The sequence below is a fragment of the Aspergillus versicolor genome (assembly GCF_001890125.1).
Source record: "Aspergillus versicolor CBS 583.65 unplaced genomic scaffold ASPVEscaffold_2, whole genome shotgun sequence".
Classification (NCBI taxonomy): Eukaryota; Fungi; Ascomycota; class Eurotiomycetes; order Eurotiales; family Aspergillaceae; genus Aspergillus; species Aspergillus versicolor.
The window spans coordinates 2,271,910-2,291,756 of record NW_024467525.1 but is presented as its reverse complement, the minus strand read 5'-3'; the positions used below and the strand labels follow the sequence as shown (position 1 = coordinate 2,291,756).

General features: G+C 51.0%; 7 protein-coding genes across 7 annotated transcripts; 2 read left to right on the top strand and 5 right to left on the bottom strand.

Annotated features, from left to right (window-relative positions):
• Positions 1-774: 774 nt before the first annotated feature.
• On the top strand, positions 775-3,176 carry rfeD (putative transcription factor RfeD). Its single transcript, XM_040813871.1, has 5 exons — positions 775-1,263; positions 1,322-1,481; positions 1,542-1,693; positions 1,757-2,173; positions 2,231-3,176. The coding sequence occupies exons 1-5, from the start codon at positions 1,030-1,032 to the stop codon at positions 2,915-2,917; spliced, it is 1,650 nt and encodes a 549-aa protein (XP_040664404.1). The 5' UTR covers positions 775-1,029; the 3' UTR covers positions 2,918-3,176.
• Positions 3,177-3,422: 246 nt separating this feature from the next.
• On the bottom strand, positions 3,423-4,781 carry ASPVEDRAFT_125757 (lactonase family protein; the record flags this gene model as incomplete). The annotated part of the gene is made up of 2 exons (XM_040806297.1): positions 3,423-4,254; positions 4,342-4,781. The coding sequence occupies 2 exons, from the start codon at positions 4,779-4,781 to the stop codon at positions 3,423-3,425; spliced, it is 1,272 nt and encodes a 423-aa protein (XP_040664403.1).
• A 625-nt stretch (positions 4,782-5,406) lies between these two features.
• Positions 5,407-6,330, bottom strand: ASPVEDRAFT_123852 (type 1 glutamine amidotransferase; the record flags this gene model as incomplete). The annotated part of the gene is made up of 1 exon (XM_040806129.1): positions 5,407-6,330. The coding sequence occupies one exon, from the start codon at positions 6,328-6,330 to the stop codon at positions 5,407-5,409; it is 924 nt and encodes a 307-aa protein (XP_040664402.1).
• Positions 6,331-7,254: 924 nt separating this feature from the next.
• On the top strand, positions 7,255-8,632 carry ASPVEDRAFT_80276 (TauD/TfdA family dioxygenase; the record flags this gene model as incomplete). The annotated part of the gene is made up of 4 exons (XM_040816839.1): positions 7,255-7,530; positions 7,580-7,845; positions 7,903-8,163; positions 8,269-8,632. 4 exons carry the CDS (start codon positions 7,255-7,257, stop codon positions 8,630-8,632), a joined length of 1,167 nt encoding a protein of 388 aa, XP_040664401.1.
• Positions 8,633-8,830: 198 nt separating this feature from the next.
• On the bottom strand, positions 8,831-11,634 carry ASPVEDRAFT_80275 (anaphase promoting complex subunit 2; the record flags this gene model as incomplete). Its single annotated transcript, XM_040816838.1, has 2 exons — positions 8,831-11,152; positions 11,215-11,634. The coding sequence occupies 2 exons, from the start codon at positions 11,632-11,634 to the stop codon at positions 8,831-8,833; spliced, it is 2,742 nt and encodes a 913-aa protein (XP_040664400.1).
• A 527-nt stretch (positions 11,635-12,161) lies between these two features.
• Positions 12,162-13,090, bottom strand: ASPVEDRAFT_69204 (V-type ATPase assembly factor PKR1; the record flags this gene model as incomplete). Its single annotated transcript, XM_040816015.1, has 2 exons — positions 12,809-13,090; positions 12,162-12,745 (listed from the first exon to the last, which is right to left on the bottom strand). A coding segment is annotated over exon 2 (480 nt), but the record flags the coding sequence as incomplete, so codon positions are not given.
• A 915-nt stretch (positions 13,091-14,005) lies between these two features.
• On the bottom strand, positions 14,006-14,968 carry ASPVEDRAFT_123190 (uncharacterized protein; the record flags this gene model as incomplete). Its single annotated transcript, XM_040806058.1, has 4 exons — positions 14,006-14,099; positions 14,168-14,288; positions 14,375-14,750; positions 14,810-14,968. 4 exons carry the CDS (start codon positions 14,966-14,968, stop codon positions 14,006-14,008), a joined length of 750 nt encoding a protein of 249 aa, XP_040664398.1.
• Between the last annotated feature and the right edge of the window lie 4,879 nt (positions 14,969-19,847).

Below are 19,847 nucleotides of genomic sequence, written 5' to 3'. Positions count from 1 at the left end.
CTACACCTGTAACCAAGCAAAGTTGAATGAACCTCGGCGCACCCACCTCTACCAGCGGATATCGCGCTGTCCCACGTTTCGGGTTATCGATAGGCGCCACGCACTGCACTGGGTCGGATCAATCTGGAATAGTAAGCGATGATTTCAGGCGACAAATTCAGAGATAGTTACTAGACCTCTATTAGTAAATCGGTAATCTTCGCATCCTTGTGCCTTGAAGTAAATGCAGTTCCAGTTGCCGGCAGTGGTGGTGATGTACCTGGTATGCAAGTGGTTATCGCATTTGTAGCTCAGCCCTCCGGGCGTCTGAATCCTCTGTCGAAGATTCCCCCGTGTCACCAGATCAGTCCCAGCTGTGATACAGTTACCTCGAGAGCTCCAGCTCCCAGCTAGATACTGTATCGGGTCCTGCTGCTGCCCGTTCATTCCCGCGCCCGAGTCCTGCTTCAGTGCGCGGCACTCTCCACCTTCTCCCACCCGGTCGCCTCCATCCATCCTCGCTCCTCCTGCAATTTTCATTTCCTCTTGCCTTTTCCCTCCAATCAATTGCCTGCTTATCACTCGTCCATTTTCTTCACTTTGCCGCTAGCCTGTTCACGCCTAGCTCCCCAGGAGGTCAGAGGAGCTTCTTGACCTTCCCCCCTCCCCTGCCAGAGCCTGCCCTGTTCATTCCTTGCCCTTCCGATGCAGTCGCCTCCCTCCTAGCTCTCTTCCTTTATTAGAGCTTGTTACTCCCTTTGGAGCTGCAGGTCGAGGTCATTGATCATTATTCTGTTCGATTTGTCCGGTCATCGGCCTTCGATCTAGCATTTGTCTTTATCGCTCCATTCTTTGAGCTCTACCCCTCCCTCCCATTGATCCTTTGTTCGACGGTTCATTGTTGCATGCGATCCGTTTTCTATAACCGCTCTATATATCCCTCCCCCGGAGCATGTGTCGCGGCACTGGATCCGGCCAGCTTCTATCAACTCCGATCTGAATCGCTCTTGTCGACTTGCTCATCCTCAACCCCGCCAATAAGACGGATTCATGCAGACCATGCCGCCCCGAGCGTCCTTGACCAGCTCTTTTTCCGTCACCGATGCCAACAATGAGGTGGTTTGTCCCTTGAAAAATAACGATGGCTCGAATTGTCGGAAAAGATGCTTGGGGGTGAGTCTTCTTATCTATCCCCGCCACCTAGTTTCCCCGACCTCTCCGTTCTCGATCGGCCCCTCCACGCAATCGCATCAGCGCCGGTCTGGAGATAAAGGGAGGCGTGAAGTGACTTTTTTTCCCCCACTGTACTAAACATGAAACTAATGTGCTATTCTATCAATAGGAGAAACGCTATCGCTCGATGCAGGAGCACATCCGTCGAGCCCACCCAAACCACTACATTCCGAAGCTCCCAGCAACTGAAGAAAGCTTTATATTGATGGTCACTACTCCTCCAGAACAGCGTGCCAACCTTACACCTCCTCAATCCAGGCGGCGCAACGGTTAGCATTCCAATCTTTACAAATGATATTTGTGGGGCTAGTAGAGCTGATACATTATAGATGCATCTGATCGAGATTTCTACGGTGCTGGATCCAATTCACCTGCAACCCCGCGTGGCATCGACGAAACCCATCCGGCTGCAGCTACTGCGGCCGTCGCATTGGCCCAACTGCATCATAACCGCTTAACATCTGACTGGGATCCAGATGTGGTGCGCAATTCCCCCATTATCCGGTTCAGATAAGATAAGATGGTACTAACCAAGACCCAGGAGATCCATTCTGATAACGATATCGACCGAGCACCGATGCGATCGTCAATTGAACTGCCATCTCTCCGCGATCACTTCAAGCGGGACTCATTGCCGCCATTTTCATCGCCTCGTCCGAGATCACTTTTACCCTCGATTCTAAACCACTCCCCTCCCGGTCGCTCTTCAACTCTTCCTCCAATTCAGCGGACGGACAAGCTTCCTCGTCCCCGCAAAGGTTCTATCTCTGGAGCACGAAAAGCCAAACACGAGCGTTCGAGATCCAAGGAATACCGGCGGCGTCCGAGTCTAGGGGATAGGAAGGCCCTATCGGCAGAGCCCCAAACGGCTGCCTGGGCCCAAGGCAAGCGCTGGGAGGATCTCATCGAAGCCGCAACGTCAGCAACAGAGGTCGATGATGATCGACAGTCACAATCAGATGTGAGTTTATCTTTTATATTTAGTAATGTCACACTCTTTAACCTGACGATATCGCAGTTGGGACCTTCACCAACCATCCCGCCGATGATTCCCAATATCACATCCATAACGTCGGCACCTTCGGTTAAGAACAGATCATCCATGCCACCCGCGTTCCAGTCTCCCGGTCTACCGCCGCCTACATCCCATCGTTCCTTCCCGCCGCCACAATCGTACACGGCGTCGCCTTTGCACAAATCATTGACGCCGCCGCCGTACGAATTCTCACGCAACCGTGACGCTGACCTGGAACCATTTCCATCCATTGAGTCGTCTTTGGACTCGGCATCCACGACCTCCGGGAAGAATTTTGGATATTCCAATCACTTGAACTCGACGGGGCATCCCAGTTCTAGTCCGGTTTTGAACGTATTCCCATCATCGGCAGCTCAGCGACAGCATCATCGGTTTTCGAACCCCACACCAGCATCCTTCCGCAACAGGGAAATACAGATTTTCTGTGCCAGCTGCAAGCAGGCATGGCCTCTGAACGAATGTTACGCCTGCACTGAGTGCATCTGCGGTGTATGCCGTGACTGCGTGGTGCAGTTTATCAGCAGCCCACCGACACCATTCAAAAACGTCACATCCAGTCCTGGCAGTGCAATGTCCCATGGCCCAACAAGTTATCCAGGTCCGCGGGGTTGTCCGCGATGTCGGGCTGTGGGGGGAAAGTGGAAAGCATTCCAACTGGATGTCAAATGAAACGTTATGTCAAACCCGTAGGCGGGTTGCTTTATGGTTTATGGATCTTATGAATTACGGCAGAGGCTTACGGCACTCACAATTACATTTCCACGGTATGACGCCTCAAAACACCGACAGGCAGCCTCGACGAGGACAACATATATTATGGAAGGGCTGGCCCAACCAACTAACGGCGTTCTCACTCCGCTCTGGAAAGAGCAGCACAATCCACTGTAAAAGAAAAAAAGCTGGACTTTTTGTTTGAACATGTTGGGGCGTATGTTTTGGTATTATGATCTGGCGGTTTATATACATCGCGGTGGTATTCTGTTTCTTTTGTTAATGTTATATGTTATGCCTTGACTGCTGATATCCTTTAATGACTTCTACAAGACTCGCTAAGTTTATGGTTGATGTTTGACAGTGCATTTAAAAGATTTGTGATATTTAACTGATACGACCCCTGTGGTCGATATATTTCGCTACTGTCTCCTTAACTCTTTCATAGGATCAGGGTGCAGGTTTACTCATCCCAGATGATGCTGCTTAGCCCCGAAAGTGAGTTGTCAGGGTCGCCAGGGGTTCCAATGAACAGGCTCGTTACAACGCTACCCAGAAGGCCAGTATCGGGGTCCCGCTCAACAATAGCAACATTAGAAGAGACCTGGTTCCCGACAGCAACCAGATCGCCGGCCTTGTTGATCGCAAATGTGCGCGGAACTTCGCCGCCGGAGGAGTTGATATTCTGAAACTCAAAGTTGCCATCACGATCCAAGTCAAGCTTTGCAATAGAGTCATTCCCATCAAACGCCTTGTCCGATCTCACAGAAACGTACAAGTGGCTATCAGCCAGTCTGATCTCACCGAGGGAGGCACCCTCGGGAAACTCCTCCGGGTACGGCACCTCCGCCTCGATCTGCTTGAATGCAAGACATCCGCTTTCCTGGTACGAAACGGCAAAGGCCTCGACTTTGCCATTCAACTCCCCAGCTACGTAGAGAACTGTTCCAGCAGTATCACGTGGAGCACGGCTACCCTGAAGTCGAAGTTGCTGATCCTCTGATGCAGTCGAGAACACGGCGTGTCGCGGGCCCCCACCCAATGTGTAGTTCAATGGCGGGCAAGTGTTGAGTTTACCATTCGCCTTGTCAATGGCGAAGACGCGGACAAGGTCTGCGCCTAGATCGGGAACGAGAACAAAGGCTCCAGTCGGATCGAGGAGAGCTTGGTGTGGATGAGGCGCATCCTGGTTTGCGGGGACCGTACCGGGCGCGGATAATTCGAATTCGAAGAGTTGTAGTGGATCGGCCCCGTCTTCCAGCGGAAGCGCATATGTTGAGACCGCGGAGCCAGAGCTGTTCGTTTATATCGTATATTAGTTTCCAATCCAAGCCGTTATTGCGAAATGGAAATAGAAAGGAGAGAGAAAATAGAGCACCCACTAATGCGCAATCGCAAGATACTGCTCCCCTCCGTCTCCCTCATAAACAACATTGTTCACACCACTTGGCGCCGCATCTGTTTTCGCAATCTCGGTCAACACGCCCTCATCAACAGACAGCGCAGTCAACGACCCGTTCACGGTCTCCTGTTCATTCTTCCACCCATACTCGTCAGAGCAATAGATCGTCCCTGTCTCCGCATCAAGCGTGATCCAGCTGGGATACTCCCCGCACGTCTCGAGCTTCGACGACTCAGTCAGCGTATACGACCCATTGGACGCGCGCGACAGCGAAAGCGTATAGATCGACTTCGTGTTGTAATGCGTTGCGAAGAGTGTCGCGGCCGTTGTTTGGGCTTGAGCTTGGGTCGCAAGCGCTGGGATGGAGACAAGGGATAGACCCAAGCTGGCCAAGGTGCGTAGGCCAGGTATCGCGGACATGGTTGTCTGTAGCCAGCCGGGTGCTCTATATATACGTAGTAGTGGTGGTGGTAGTATTCCCTGCACCGTGAAGAGTAACAAGGCGCTGGAGAGATGAGAGACGCAAAGCTAAATAAAAGCGAGGAATGCGAATAATAAACGACAGGAATTCCTTGGGCACCTGGGGTAGCGACGATGATTGCCCCTTTTGGCAGATGCAAGGGCAATGCAATGCAACTGGAATTTGATTGTCAGGGACACGATGGGGCGGGAGTTGGACGCGTTCCACAGGGGAATTCTTCACGGCAGTGCGATCGAGTCCCGATGATCATCCTGTGCTGTAGATTAATTGCGGTTAATTGCAGTGCTAGGGTCTTGGGGGGGCGGACGCTCCCCGATTAGACTATACAAGTTGTGGGGTTAATGGGGTGTAACTGTTCTGAAACAGGCGAGTGTTTCTGGAAGAGAGACTCATATTGTTGGTTTTCTCTTCGCAGCTTGATGTAATTTACAAGTGTTCAGTTCAGCTCACTGGGTTTATTTTCTTTGGTTGCCGCTATATAGTTACACAAACTTAATCAACAATTAGAAGTTCATGAATCATAATCTATACTCTATGTACAGTTCTATATAACACTTGGCCTGTTCACTGCCCAAAAAACAACACAACGACCTCCGCTGCAGCCCTCGAATCATCTGCATTCTCCACAGTGCCCTCAACCCTCCCCTTTCCAATCAACCCCAGATACCTCTCCACATCGGTCTGATCCCACCCGTACCGCCTCGCAAACTCCAGGCAAGTCTCCGTGTTCGCAAACACATCGAACTCGAAATGTCCCTGGTACGTCAACACCCGGCCCGGACAGTAAAGGCCCTGGACGGGACAGGCCTCCGTTGATCCGACATTTACCCACGGCTCTGGCAGTCTGTCTTTACCCGGAAGAAAAGCCACCCAGTCGCCGTGGACCATCTGCAGCCGCATCTCGTTTGGCAGCGGGAGCGTTTCCGAGAGCGCCGGGAAGTGCGCGCTAAACTCCGGGGTGACTTTTACGGATGCCAGGCCCATTTCATACCCATATGGGGATTGCTCGACTTTTACGCTTGGTGGCGGGGTTGAGTCGGATGCCCCGCGCGCATCTGATGATAAAAGAGCCTGCGCGATGATCTGATGGCCAAAGCAGGAACCGAACATTTTGACGTGCGGGAAGTCGTCGAAGACCGTCTGGATGAAGTTCTGTAGTGGCACGATCCAGGGGTGTTTTGCTGCTTGGTAGGCCCCCGCTGCCGCCCCGGTGATGAGGATCCCGTCTATTGGCAGCGCAAGCGGGTTGAGTGCTTGTTCATCTGCTACTCCATTTGTCGTTGATCGAGGCGACGACCGCAGTGCTTGGAGAGGAGGAAGAGAGCCGCCGGCTACATCAAAGGCCGTTGTGTATATGCTTGATGCGGGGAGGTTGAGGCGTGCTGCGGCGGGCTGGAGCAGTGCGCGGAACTGTGAGCTGTAGAGGCCGCGGGCGGCGTAGACGGTCGGGACTGGGACATCGACGTCCAAGATCGCGATATGCAGCATTTCCAGCGGCGGATGTCGAGGACAAAGAGCGCAGAGTGGTGGTGTTGGTGAAGTTGTTGAGGAGTTGGAGAAGTTTGTGAATTTCATTTGGTGTGAGTGGACTGGACTCTGAGCAAATAATTACCGAATAGGGAAGTTGGATGCGAGTGCCCGAGGGTAGCCATTAGTAAGTTCATACGGAGGGCAAGTAGATGGTGTAGACATGTTGATGCAGATGGGAAACGATGTGACTCGAAGTCTGTATAGTTATTTACAAGGACTGCAGGAAATGCAGAAGTATGCAGGCATCACGGCGACTCAGGGCAGACTCCACCGCAGGAACAGCAACAGCCCAATCCTGACACTCTGATTATCGCCTGCACTGCTGATCTGGAGGGGCATTTATGAGCATGTATAACGGCCAGATTGATAAAGATTGATGATGTTTGCTGTGAGTACCAGGGTCCCTGTGCTGTTCCTGGTATGTGCCTGAGCCCTACCACTCCCGATCCACCATATGACAGTCCAGTATCTGCAGACCACAAGGGACTCCGACAGGTGGCACTGGCCAATTCCCGATCTTCGAGTCAATTATCAATGCATTGCTCCTGTCTCCCTCCCGTCGCGCACTCAGTCTGTGCTCGCCTCAGGATGAGTGCTCATCGCCCGAGATGACGCCATCGCAAGGACCAATCACGCCGTCCTCGTCGGCCTCTCCTCCTATCAGCTTCACACTTCGGTGATCTTCCAGCACGCAATGTCCTCCACTGTTTGCATAACGGCTTGCGTTTATTCTCGATGTCTATACTCATCTCTCCCGGCCGAGTCGCTTCATCCGAGCTCGCGGCGTCTATAAATCTCCACGTGCCCCTCCGAGGGGTTGAGGGGAAAGCAACCCAGACGAAGTGATTCTCAATAGTAATAGTCTTCAAAATCACAGCTAAGATGGCGACTCTCACACAAACTGCCACCCCTCTATCTCTTGATGCCTTCCCTGATGGCCTGAAAACCACTGGCCAACACCCCCCGCTCTATGACGCCCTTCGTCCCTTCGACAAGTTCCCCAAGTCTATCTCAGGCCCTACTCTGTGGAAGGCCGAGGACTACAAGGACGCTCCTGAGAAATGGACCCATCGCTTCTCTGCTGAGGAGATTGCCGAGCTCAGCGCAACTTCCGATGCCTTTTTGGCCGCTAAGACCCCTCTGACCGGTATCTCAAAGGTAGTACCTATTGTCCCATCTGCCCGACCAGCAAAGCTAACAATAACAGAGCAACTTCCCTCTCCCCAAGCTCTCCGCCCTCCTTACAGAACTCCGCGAGGATCTCCTCAATGGCAAAGGCTTCATTCTCTTCAAGGGCTTCCCCGTGGAGGAATGGGGCAACCACAAATCCGCCGTTGCCTACATGGGTCTCGGTACATACCTAGGTTACTTCGTCTCCCAGAACAGCCGCGGCCATGTCCTCGGCCACGTCAAGGATCTCGGCGAAGACCCAACCCAGATTGACTCTGTGCGCATCTACCGCACAAACGCCAGGTACGTCTCCCCTTCCACTACCCCACACAGGAATGCCATAGAACTAACAGATCCTAGACAATTCTTCCACGCCGATGACTCCGACATTGTCGGTCTCCTCTGCATCGCCCGCGCCCTCGAGGGAGGTGAATCAGACATCGCCTCCACCCACAACGTCTACAACACTCTCGCCGCAGAGCGCCCCGACGTCCTGAAGACCCTCATCGAACCGATCTGGTACTTCGACCGCAAGGGCGAGACATCCAAGGGCCAGGAGGAGTATATCCGCACCAGCGTCATCTATCTCGAGCGCGGCGATAACGCGCGCGTATACACAAAGTACGCTTTTAACCCACCCAGCCCAATCATCCATCCATCCATATTCTCCTCCTCTCCACATCCAATCTCCAAATACTAACCGGGTTCGCTTTTTTTTTGTAACAGATGGGATCCCTACTACGTCCGCTCCCTCGGCCGCTTCTCAGACGCAGGCCTCATCCCCCCTCTCTCACCCGCCCAACTCGAAGCCCTGCAAGTCCTCGAAGAAACTTGCCAGCGTCTGGCGCTCCACATGATCCTTGAAGTCGGGGACATCCAGTTCGTATCGAACTCGCATGTTCTGCACTCGCGCACGGAATATAAGGACTTTGCGCCGCCTGCGCCGAGAAGACACCTCATGCGTCTTTGGCTCTCCACACCGGAGAGCGAGGGCGGCTGGCGTCTGCCGTTTTGGGACAGTAATGAGAAGAAGAGGGGTGGTGTGCAGGTCGATGATACACCGCCAGTGGCGTTGTTGGATGCGGAATAGACTCCTCTTATTTTCTTCGAGTACCCAGAAGGTTGCCCCCCGTTTTTCTTAGGGCTGGTTGATTTGTGTGTATTAGCGATTTCGGTTAATTCTCATTTCACAAAATTATTCTATTTATTTATCGTTAATCATGAGCAAGGGATGTAGATAGTAACTAGTAGTAATACATTATAGTGGCAATGAAGAATTGACAACTCCTCATCTCACAATTTTATAAGTACCTCCACTAACAATCTCCAATTTCCCTTTCGACACCATCCCCGCCAGAAACTCGCGCAGCTCCTCATTACTAAATGGGAACCCACCGGGCACCGCGATTTTCAGCATCATGACGATCCGCTGCAGCGGCATCGCACCCTGGTTCGTCAGCATTCCCACGATAAATTGCCAGTAGAGATTCATCTTCTCCATGGCTGCTGCTTCGGCGGACTCCTTTGCTGCTGCCGCCGCGGCGGCCGCTGCATTAGCCGCTGCGTCGGCGCTGCTGGCGGCATCAACGTAGACGTCTGCGGCGTCGGGGCCTCCTGTTTCGGATGCAGTGGTGTTGTCGTTGTCGCCCTCGTTTGCGATGGTTTCTTTACTGGTGGGGAGGGTCTCTAGAACGCGGAATGTATCCCGCTGCACCTCGGTTAGAATGCGGCGGCTAACCCAGAACAGACAGGCGCTGCGCACGAGCACTGGAGACATGTCGAGTTGTTCGGAGAGTGCCGTGGCTGTTTTGACGACAGGTTCGTTGGCTTCGTCGGGGTTGTTGAACGCGTAGATCACGGTTGCTTGCCAGGTGGTTACTTCTTCGACGAAGACGCGGTCTTCCAGGTCTAATTCGACCGTGACCTGGCCGAGGCCATTAAGCCAGGTGAGTTTGCGCGATTGCTTGAGTGATTCGAAACCCTCAGAGTATCGTTCCTGGAGTTCAGTAATCTCGCCGGGAACCTTGAATTGCTGGCCTTGAATCTCGGGCCAGAAGAAGTGCGATAGAACCTTGGCATGGAGCTCGGGGACGTCTTCGTCGTCTTCCGCGGCGTTTGCCATGCCTTGGTCATTGCGAACAACGGTGTCGACTCGTCTTGAGTCGAAAATATCACGCAACATAACCTCGCAGGCTTGCAAGGCGTTGTCGCCAAACCGGAGTTTGAGTAGCTCCAAGACGGACATTTCCTGCTCGAATTCTGCACGCTTTTGAAGAAGCCGCTCCGCCAACATGTTTTGCATCTCGCGTACAAATGTCTCCTTGGACTCAAAGAGACTGATGAGACTGCCGATCACATCGGAGCTCTTGGATTTGCGGTAGTCTGGTGCTGCATCTACCGGATCTGGCATCCAATTCATGTCATCCCAGTCCAGCTCGCCGGTGTCGTTCCGCAACGAGTTTTGATGCGCTTTGCTCAGCTCAGCGGATAGTTCTACCAACGTTTCGCTGCTAGACGATGTACCACGGCCATCTGCGTCAGTGGGATCTGCTAATAAACCGCCAACAATTGCTTTAACGGTGTCGTCGCGGTCTCGTAAATATCGACGAATCGGCCGTGCAATCCGATCTAGAAGGACACCTTTCGGATCGAGGAGGTTAAACGATCGAATAATCGAGATGTAAACTTGTAAAATCTCCACGGTCGAAGCACCTGGGTGTAGTAACCGTCGATTAAGCGCCACCGCAAACGACTGTGTCAAGTGATGTCGTGCTGCAGGATGCGTTGTGAAATGCCTCAGATCTTCAATCGCTCCACTGCTTGCAGGCCATTCAACGATAATATCAAATAACTCCCCTACTCGAAGTGCCCCAAGACGGGCAATACCAACTTCCTGCCACTTTTCTAGGTCACTGAATTTCACTTCCAACTCCCCTGGGTCCTTGATGCCGGATTCTGGTACGTTTATGATTGCAAGAACCTGCACGGCTAACCTTGCAAACACATCTGATATCCACTGCCGCAAATGACGTGAGATAAGTGATGGACCTTCCCAGTGACCAGTGTAGGCTGCCCGGATGAATTCTGTCATCATTGTATCCATTACGCCAGCGAAGACCTCTTGAGCCTTTTCGCCTCCCAAACCAACAAGCTGAAGGTCGCTAAGCAATGATAGCAGGCGTTCGCGGGCTGTAGTAACTCGTGCATCTTCGAATTCCGTCATCATCTGTGACCGAATCTCAGCAGATGGCGCATCCCGCCAGCCTTGATACGATACTGAGCACTGTCTATCAATTTCCATATCATCAACATGGACACTTTCGACAATATCCGCCTCTTCATTCAAGCCCGCAATTCCTAGGATGATAAACGCATGTTTGGCCAAGTTTCGAGTAAGTAGGTCCGAGAGCTGAGGCCATGGCATAGCATATCCTATCATCAAGTTGAATGATCGTTGGAACTTCATAAACACCTTCTCCTCCAGCGCACTGTCCAGCAAAGGAAGTATGTATTCCACCAATGGAGAAAAGTATATCCTGCGCATTAGTAAAAGGCATCTCACAACGAGTGTTTCAAGTAAGTAATTTCGATCTGAGGGAGACGAGACAATCTGTGGCGTCTCAGTAAAGCGTGACCAAGTAAAATTATACAAGTGCAGAATGTAGAACTCACTACGTATAGTTCGTCTTTGAAGTTCCGCAAGAAGTGCCGACGAATCTCAGAGCCATACCAGTCGATGATATTCTTCGGCGAATCTTCATCATCCACTGTAGAAATTTTTATCAAATAACTCAAGGCATCCCTGATCTCCTTCAATGGCTTCTTGTGTCGATTCCACTGCTTCAAAAACTCCCCGTCGCTCTCTTCATTGTGAAGCACTAGCTGCTCAAATTCTCCGTCCGGGATTGAAAGAAACGATGTCACCCCCCGCCAAGCTCGATCCCACTTTCCATTCTCTGGTATTGATCCCTCTCGTTGTGAAGATCTCGTCCTCGGTGCGAGTCCTGGTATGAAGTCGTCCGAGGATGCGGGGGGGAAGACGGACCCCAATATGTGGCTGCGACCCACGCAGATCGACGAATCCGGGGTCATATTTGCAATATTTGCCAAGCGCAAGGCATTATCGAGGAAATATCGTCGAAACTGGTTCAGATATGGACGTCAAACGTCGTTGTTTAACAAGAGAGTAAATCCATAACAAACCCGCGATCTGCTTCGGGCGTTAGCGCGTCGGATGAGTCAGCGGCTTATCGATAAGATAAGAGCTGCATTAGCCTGAGGCAAGCTACTATACTCCACAGGCAGATTTCCGCCGCGGTCATCAACATCACTCGCGTAGTTAAAACAAAAACTGGGAACTTAGTTAATAGACTATATAATTTATGAATGATAAAAAGCAGTATCTATGGGGTATCTTTCCAGGGTACGAATGCCCTCGGCAATATGCACAAGGAGCAACAGGCTATCCCGGACATACCGTGGCCCGGACAGTCTCTACAGCGCCACATAAAACCAAACGACACCCAGTCGTCTCAAAGTCGGCAGACCGATTCTCACAAGATTGTTAAGCGCAGACGTCTGTTAATTTCCGGCATTGTCATCAACCTTCTCCCACTCACTATCGGTGCTCGTATACCCGGAGCTGTCGCCGCTCACACTAGGGCGCTTTCGAATTTCACTCGAGCTTCCTGGGACGCCGAGTGACGTGGACGCAGTAGCCGGTTGTGAGCTCGAACTAGGATCACCCGCACTCTTTCGTTCCCCTAAGTTTTCTGTTTCCGTGTCACTATCAGCGCCGTCCACGCCCCGGGGTTTCGCATCACTCTGCTTGGTCTCCGCGGCTGCCTTTTCCGATAGCGTATCCTCCCCCGTTGTTTGTGCCTGAACCTGCTTCAACTCCTGAGCAAACCAGTTGATCGAATACCAAAGTGCACCCGAGAGAATCGATAGGATAGCGAAATGAATGCTGTATGTAGCTAGAAGAAGAATGAAGAGGAGGGTCTGCAAGGCGGCAAAGGTGGCGTTTGTCGCAAGGAGGAGAGTTGGAGTAGGGCCCGCAGTAAAGATGCTCGACCACAGATCCTCCATAAACGATGGCATGGTGAGCTAGCTGATTTTATGTATTGCGTGGGTAGATCTTGGGCTATAAGAGGTTCAGGTAGTTGAAGAGAGCGCGGTGCGGAAAACAATAAAGCTACTAAAGCTGGTTATTCAGAATTAGCCAGGGCATTGTGGAAAAAAGTATAACAAATAGCGGAGAATATACCTGGTATAATAGTATGGGCCTTCACACAAACACAGTCGAGATTTGGGGAGATCGAGAGTAAAGCGAGGCGGTGGAGCTGTCCACAAGATAAGAAGCGGAAGGTTGCCGCTGATGGGCCTTTATTGCCTGAGGAATAAGGTATCTGTCAGATATTGGCGTAAAAAACAGAACAACGTAGACTTCACCAACGCAAAGCGGGATGGCAGAGAAGAAACCTCAGTAGTAATAATATGATCTCTCCTTGGAGATGAGGAGATGAGGAACTCACCAGGCCAAGTCACGACACCAACCGACGAGGGGTAGATGGTCCGTTATGTAAGGAACGGCGGTTTTGGTGTCAGGGACGCTAACCGCCGTTGGGTATTCTCAGGCAGCGATCTTGTGCTGTGCAGCTGATCTCCATCTTCTGACACTGGTAAGTCAACTTTGCTTATGCGGCAGCCGAGAAGGGTCGCATACGGATACAACGGTGACAGATCTGGGCCTCCATCATGCGTCGAGAATTTCGGCAGTGTCTGGCTTCAATGAGGTGGTTCGTGGGACTCTAGTCAACATCTACAGTATGATAAGAAATGAAAAAATGAGGATACATCAACGACGGGTGGATGGCATTGCACAAAACGCCTGTGTTGAACCTGTGTTGAACCTGTACAGACTACTTCAACACATACGGACATTAAGCACGAGTTACATCACAGTCACGGCGAGATAGACCTCCGTTGTCTGGCTGAAGCTCACGTTATCGGGGTTACAAATTCAGGGATGGCAAACAATCTGAAAATGCTGCAGAAGCTGCAAGCGAAAGTCGCGATATGTGAAGCAGTAAGAGAGGTGCTAGAAGCGCATCTCCTGACTGCTCTCCTTCCCTCCGTCGAGCATGCCAATTCTCATCGGTGACTATTTACTGACAAGAGGCGCTAGACCGCCACACCAAAAACCCTGCAAGGCCGGTGGCTAGCCAGCTATCCTCAACATTTACAGCCTCGTCCTCGAGTCGGAAATTACGAGCTATCAAGAGAACCACGACGGTGACGTTTGATATTCTCTCGACGTTTCATTATTTGAAAGGCTAGTGAGCTCAAGAATTGCCCTTGTATACAACTCTCGAAACACAACGCCGCTTGCATCCCTCAATCGCGAGGCACATTCGTGATTCCCTCTACGCTAACTTAAAGGACACTCCTAGTGTTACTTCTATCAGAAAAAAGACTCAAAATACATACGAGTTGCGTCGGTAAACGATGTTAAGCGACTTAGCTCCATGGCCTTGACAACTGCGCAGCCGCCAGCACTACGCTCGGTGGCTTATTAGAATGCATTCTGAGGGTTTAGATACGAAAATGGTGGCGATTGACATACACTACTCCACTTCCCATCAAAAGGCTCAGCCCTATACGCGCTGGGACTGAGATGGCCCGAATCCCCGCAAAAAGGAAAACCGGGAGTAGGGCCAGAGCAAAGTCACAAAAGGCAGACCACGCTAATATAGCACCAGGCTAAGTTAAATTATTTGCATTCGTAACCAATATATCCGGGAGCAATGGCAGGGCAGGTCGATCAACTTACTTCCTTGCACGTACCCAAACACCTGGATCCGCTTTCGACCCTGGCATGAACCAGGAATAGAATCATCCCAGAGCCCCTGAACCGGATCACATTGGGTGATGAGCAATGCAGCCGCAATACAATTCACAATAAGAGTGCTGCCTGCTAAGATCCAGAGAAGCACCGTGCGAAAGACCGTATGGTAGCCTTGGATTTGCTGGAGAAAGGTTACAATCGTGACTTTTCCCAGACCGATTGCAATGAGTGCCAGGAACTGATTGAGCCACCCGTAAAAAAGAGCGTTGAGTTGATCATTGTTATTCAGGGTTATCCCACTGACACCAAGTCCTGATTCTGCGGCAATAGTGAGGACTGCCATGCTTGCGGCACCAAATATCTGAGGTCAAGGTTAATTGATCCAGAATAACTTAGTAGAGGCTATAATAGACGGCATACAAAAGTAAGAATTGCCAAAGGTAGATCAGGTGAGTTAGATTTCACAATTCGCAGTGGTGCATAGCATCTAGCAGCTAGGAGGAGGACTGATACGCTGAATTCGACCCTGGTCACTATGAAGTACGGCTTGTGGAAGCCTGTATACGACTGGCTATTCATTTGACAGTTTTCAGCCGGGACTGGCCGTCACGAAGACACACAATCGATGAGACTGCTCAACGCCTCATCGGGAACGGTTATCTACAAGATTCAGAGCCTGATAGTAGATCTTCCAGCCCGATAACGCCGACACCCTAAGCCTGTCGGATTACCGGCCATCAGGCAGCCATTATAAGTTCTGTAAATGGGCCAGAGCAATGAAAGAAGAAGTGGCACAGTATGAATGAGCAAGCCCAAGAATTGAAGCGAGCTCTGGATAGAGTCATGTGAGTGTCTACATTCCACCACCCTTTTTAGTCAGCATTCTTGTAGAATAAACAAAGATATAGATTAAGTTCCAAAATCTCAACATGCTATAGATGAGCTCTTTGGAGAATCCATCTCAAACAGACAAGTATCCGTAGGTGTCAAGGAATTGCTGGAGCAGCAGCCACTCAGCTAGATAGCTGATCCCGTGCCTTTTTTCCTGTTTCTTTTCACGCAATCCCGACGGTCTGGGGAGATCCAAGAGTGGCTTAACTCGCCTGGCTCTACCATGAATGGCTTATTCTGAGGATGTAATTATCTCGAATTATCTCGAATATATTCCCTTTATTCAGGCGTGCCTAGATAAAACAGCCTCAACGTAAAGCGTCTCGAGGTGCTTTCCTCCTGATACCAGAGAGGACAATTTAACTCACCTCAGATCTATTCCATACGGCCGTACCGTCATCGGTAAGTATTGGTTATAACAAGGTCTTCACCCCTTTTGTAGTCACACTCTTGCATAGCATAAGCAGCAGCTCGGTTTATGGTGATCAAAACTTGTCGTTGTGCCCATTAGGGATGCATTTCAACCAAAAAGCGAGATAATTCGTGTGACACTGGACCTCACCTACACGGTCACGGCAGCAAGCTCGCTTCTCGGGGTCATTTACAGGCTTTATCATGGTAAGCAACTGGAGGCCGGGTGTCTCATGGCCTCCATGTCCGAATGCGGCGAACAAATAGAGTGAATTGTGTCGAATGACACTCAATAAAAGAATTATAGATGTTCTGACTAGCTTACACCCAGTCTGCCCTTTTCACGGTTGGCGGTACTCCAGTCTGGTAACAAGCATGAGTCGACGAAGGTTGGTTGAATGTTGACAGATGGCAGATCCCTTGCCTTTCGTATCGAGGAACATTCTTCTGGTTCCCGAAATTCAACCGAAAGTGAGATACACAAACGAGTCAGCGATTATTAACCGATAGGAAGAAGAAAACCGTGAGGTTTCGTCCATGTTGTATCACGTTAAATTTTCACTGTCGGGCCTCGATTCGTCGGAGACACAGCAAACCGCGGTCCCGAAAAGAGCCCTCTGCTCGTCGGATTTGGAACGGCAAATCCCACACCGCCACTGGGATGCACAATATCCTCGGGCCGTGCCGTTCAAAGGATGTAAGGTGGGAAAAAAAAAAAAAAAAAAAAAATCAAGGTTGAGGTTGTTGCTTTGCTGTTCATGAGATGTTGGATAATTGGATTACGCAGTTTCCGAGATGACTTGTGCCCCTAATCTGTCATCCAGACATCTGCCAGTAGATCGTGAGATACTAAGTGTGGCAGTGGAAGAAACCCTCCTTGGGCTTGGGCTTACATGGTCCCACGGGCCACGGGTCACGAACGCCTCGAGCCGATCGACACTGCCCCGCGTACGGAAGGATCAAAAAGGAGGCCCAGAGACGTGTTGAGTCCTGAGTCCTGACCCAGCGGGCTGCCATCCCTGCACCCGAATTCGTATTTTGATAGCACACCGGCTGGAGCTCGAGATCCGAGGTTACGTATCATGGGACGCCATTGGAAAAACAAATAACGGTTTCACATGAGCACGTATTTCTGGTCATCTTTTGCAAGCCACGCCGTTCTCATTTCGACCCAATAATGGGGGAAGATGACTGGCCCATTCAGATTCGGCTCCATGTCAGCGTGCAATTGGGATTTGGGAGCGGTTCTGCGGCCAGGGGGGGGATAAATCAAAAATAATAAAAATAAAAATAAAATCGGAAGAATAGAAAGCCCCTCAAATCATACATGGCAAAGTTCAGGACAAAAATTCGAAGCGGCCCAAAGCGACTGGTGGTGTACAGTCCTCCGTAATGAGAAAGCGATGGTGTGATAGCTGCTTCGTGAATCGTGGGTACAAAGCTCGATTAGCGTCAAGAAGATACGACAGCACCAATTCCAGGGCGTCATCCAGTCAGACTGTTTTGACCGTCAGGAAAAGCCAGAGTTCGAGTGAAGTCACTCGACGCTCGATGACCAGCTCAGGTACGTACTGGTTTGCACACGATTCGCCAATCCGACCCACCCTCGACGTCTCGAACTCTCGATAAAGCAATCCCGTATCCGTGACCCCATTATTTCCCCAAGCCCCCCAACTGCCAGTCTCCCACCAAGCCACCGTGGGCGTCACATCGCCAACAATGATCTGGCATTCTGAATCTGGCAGCAAGGGGCTCCACCTCAAACCGAACGTTAGTGGGCACTGGCTTGTGGACCAGCTCCAGTTGGAGAATCGTGCCGCTCGTCGTGAGGCAGTGATGGAGCCCGGATGGCCGAACCCCGAAACGCCAACGACCCGCCGAGTCTCGATCGAGGACGTATCATGATCCCGCGCATCCGCCACAAGTCGACCCTGTCGAAGGCCCGTTGGCTGCGGTTTTCTTTTTCGTGAAACGCAAAGCGAAAACCTGCGTGGATGACTCGTGAGGAGCGAGTCATTCCGGGAATGAAGATGTCAGGCAGTGGTTGATTGTACCACACAGTATCCGGACAAAGTTTTTAGAATAATCATCGTCACATAAGAGTTAATGTGGATGATCAACCGTTTAACGGTTTACACCAACGAGAGGCGTTACAAAAGCCAAGGCGCTTCCAGGGGCACAAATACCTCATCAAACATCTGGATCATCCTCCCGCTTGCAGTTATTGGTGGTCCTGAGGTGCAAGGGTTTCGGCCTTGCGTAAAATGAGCAATCGAGCATCAAGTACAAGGAATGCCGCGGCGTCCTGGCTTTGGTGGATATCGAGAGAGAGAGGGAGGGATAATATAAAGGAACACGGTTCAGTTGTCATAATAACATTGTTTCATGCTGTCTCACTTTGTCCTCATTAGTATGGGCATGGTGCTCCTGTGATCGACGATGTTGACGACAGGAAAGCCTTTTGCTTGACACCCGTCGTGGTAATTGCCAGAGCTGGGCGGTCTTTAGCCATTCAGGATTAATATTCCGGCTCCCATACTGGCCTCGCTGTTCGCGGTTTCAAAAACTAAGGAAATTAGTTAGTTAACACGCCCGTGAAGGCTGACAAGGCTTCAAAGGCTTGCTCTGGTCATCCAAGGGCCCAATTAGACGAAATAGATCGTCATGCGGGTGGAATGGAAGGTTCCGTGCAAGACCTTTCCTGCCCTCACGAGTAGATACGGCTGAAATCAAAATAATATCAAACGTCACAAAACGGAAGGATGGTACCACGGTTCTGAGGTGGGGGAGAAGGCTCAACAGACTTCGTCCAAGTGTCAATGCCAGAAGCCGGGTTCGACCGATACGAAAATCCATGGTTGGACGTATCCCCACAGGCCGGAGACGCTCATTCCTCCGGCTCGGAGGGAGCATACCGACAACGAATCTGTGAAGGCAACAAAGAAGGCTTACTTTTGCCCTTGGCTATCCACCCAGGCTTCTCGAAACCAGGAGTCAGGCAGCAGGTCCAGCAGGATCGATTAAAGTGCCACCGCGCACGTGGAACCCAAGCAGATCTCCAAATCCTGGCCCGCGTGGTCATGAGCAGAGCGAATCAGGTTCATTCTATCCAAGAAGAAAGAGGTCGGAATGAGAAGATACGAAACAGCCCTCTGACTGGTCGAATTTCGACTACGAGAGCGCGAACTTCACTTCCTTGTCTCTTGTATTGTAAGTTGGTAATTAGCAGGTGCGGCTTGAGATAATGTCGGAGCTTTGGGACATCTTGTCCCGTATTTCCAACTTGGATCAAGCAGAGGGGACGAAAAGCTCGTCCGTGGCTCTCCAATCGCTGTCAGAGGTCCCTTCGGAAACGTTTCGCCGAGAAACGGCCCCAATGTTCAGTTCAGCGACGACGGGGCTGGGGTGGATGGGCGGCTTCTCCTGTTGTGGAGATGGAAAGGAAGAAGGCACTAATCGGGACGAGACAAAAGCGCCGATAAGCTCGACTAGTGGGACACGTAACGCGGCGCCAGGAAGTGGTCTTCCGGAAGTCGACGAAGCCACCTGTCAGCATCAGGTAAACCAGCTCGTATTTGGGGTAAAAATACTCGCGGTGGGCAGTCAATTTAATTTACTTTGGTTGACGCAGTCTCATTGATTATTGGTGGTTGTCTCGTCACTAGCAAAGACCGGTGTCTTGCCTTAAGAGATGAGAACCGAATGTTTTCTGACGACACAGGAGGGCCCTTGAAGTTTGGATGTTCGCATGGTCTTTCTTGATCCTAGTCGATCCTTTCCCGAGCTGTCAAAAACACTTACCACAACTCTGGGAAGTTATCACCCCTTTGGAATCATGCTGCGCTGGCCATCAGGGGGTGAGGCGTGTCCTCGAGTCTCGCCTGACAGGCTCCGCCTCAGCGCTTGATCAGAAGTCCTTGACCAATGTTTTACAGTTGACGTTCGACCTGTGTGGGCCACCACCATGTGATATTTATCGTATTCGCGCACAGTCCATGGAATTTTAGCGTTGATAACAATGATTGTTGAAAACTTGAAAGTCATCAAATAGCCAGATGTGAGACAATAAACATCCTTCAATTTACCGAGGAAGTCGGGTTCAAGCGAAGTGCATCTATACCCTAAGGATCTGAGAGACTCAGGAAACTTCAACCTT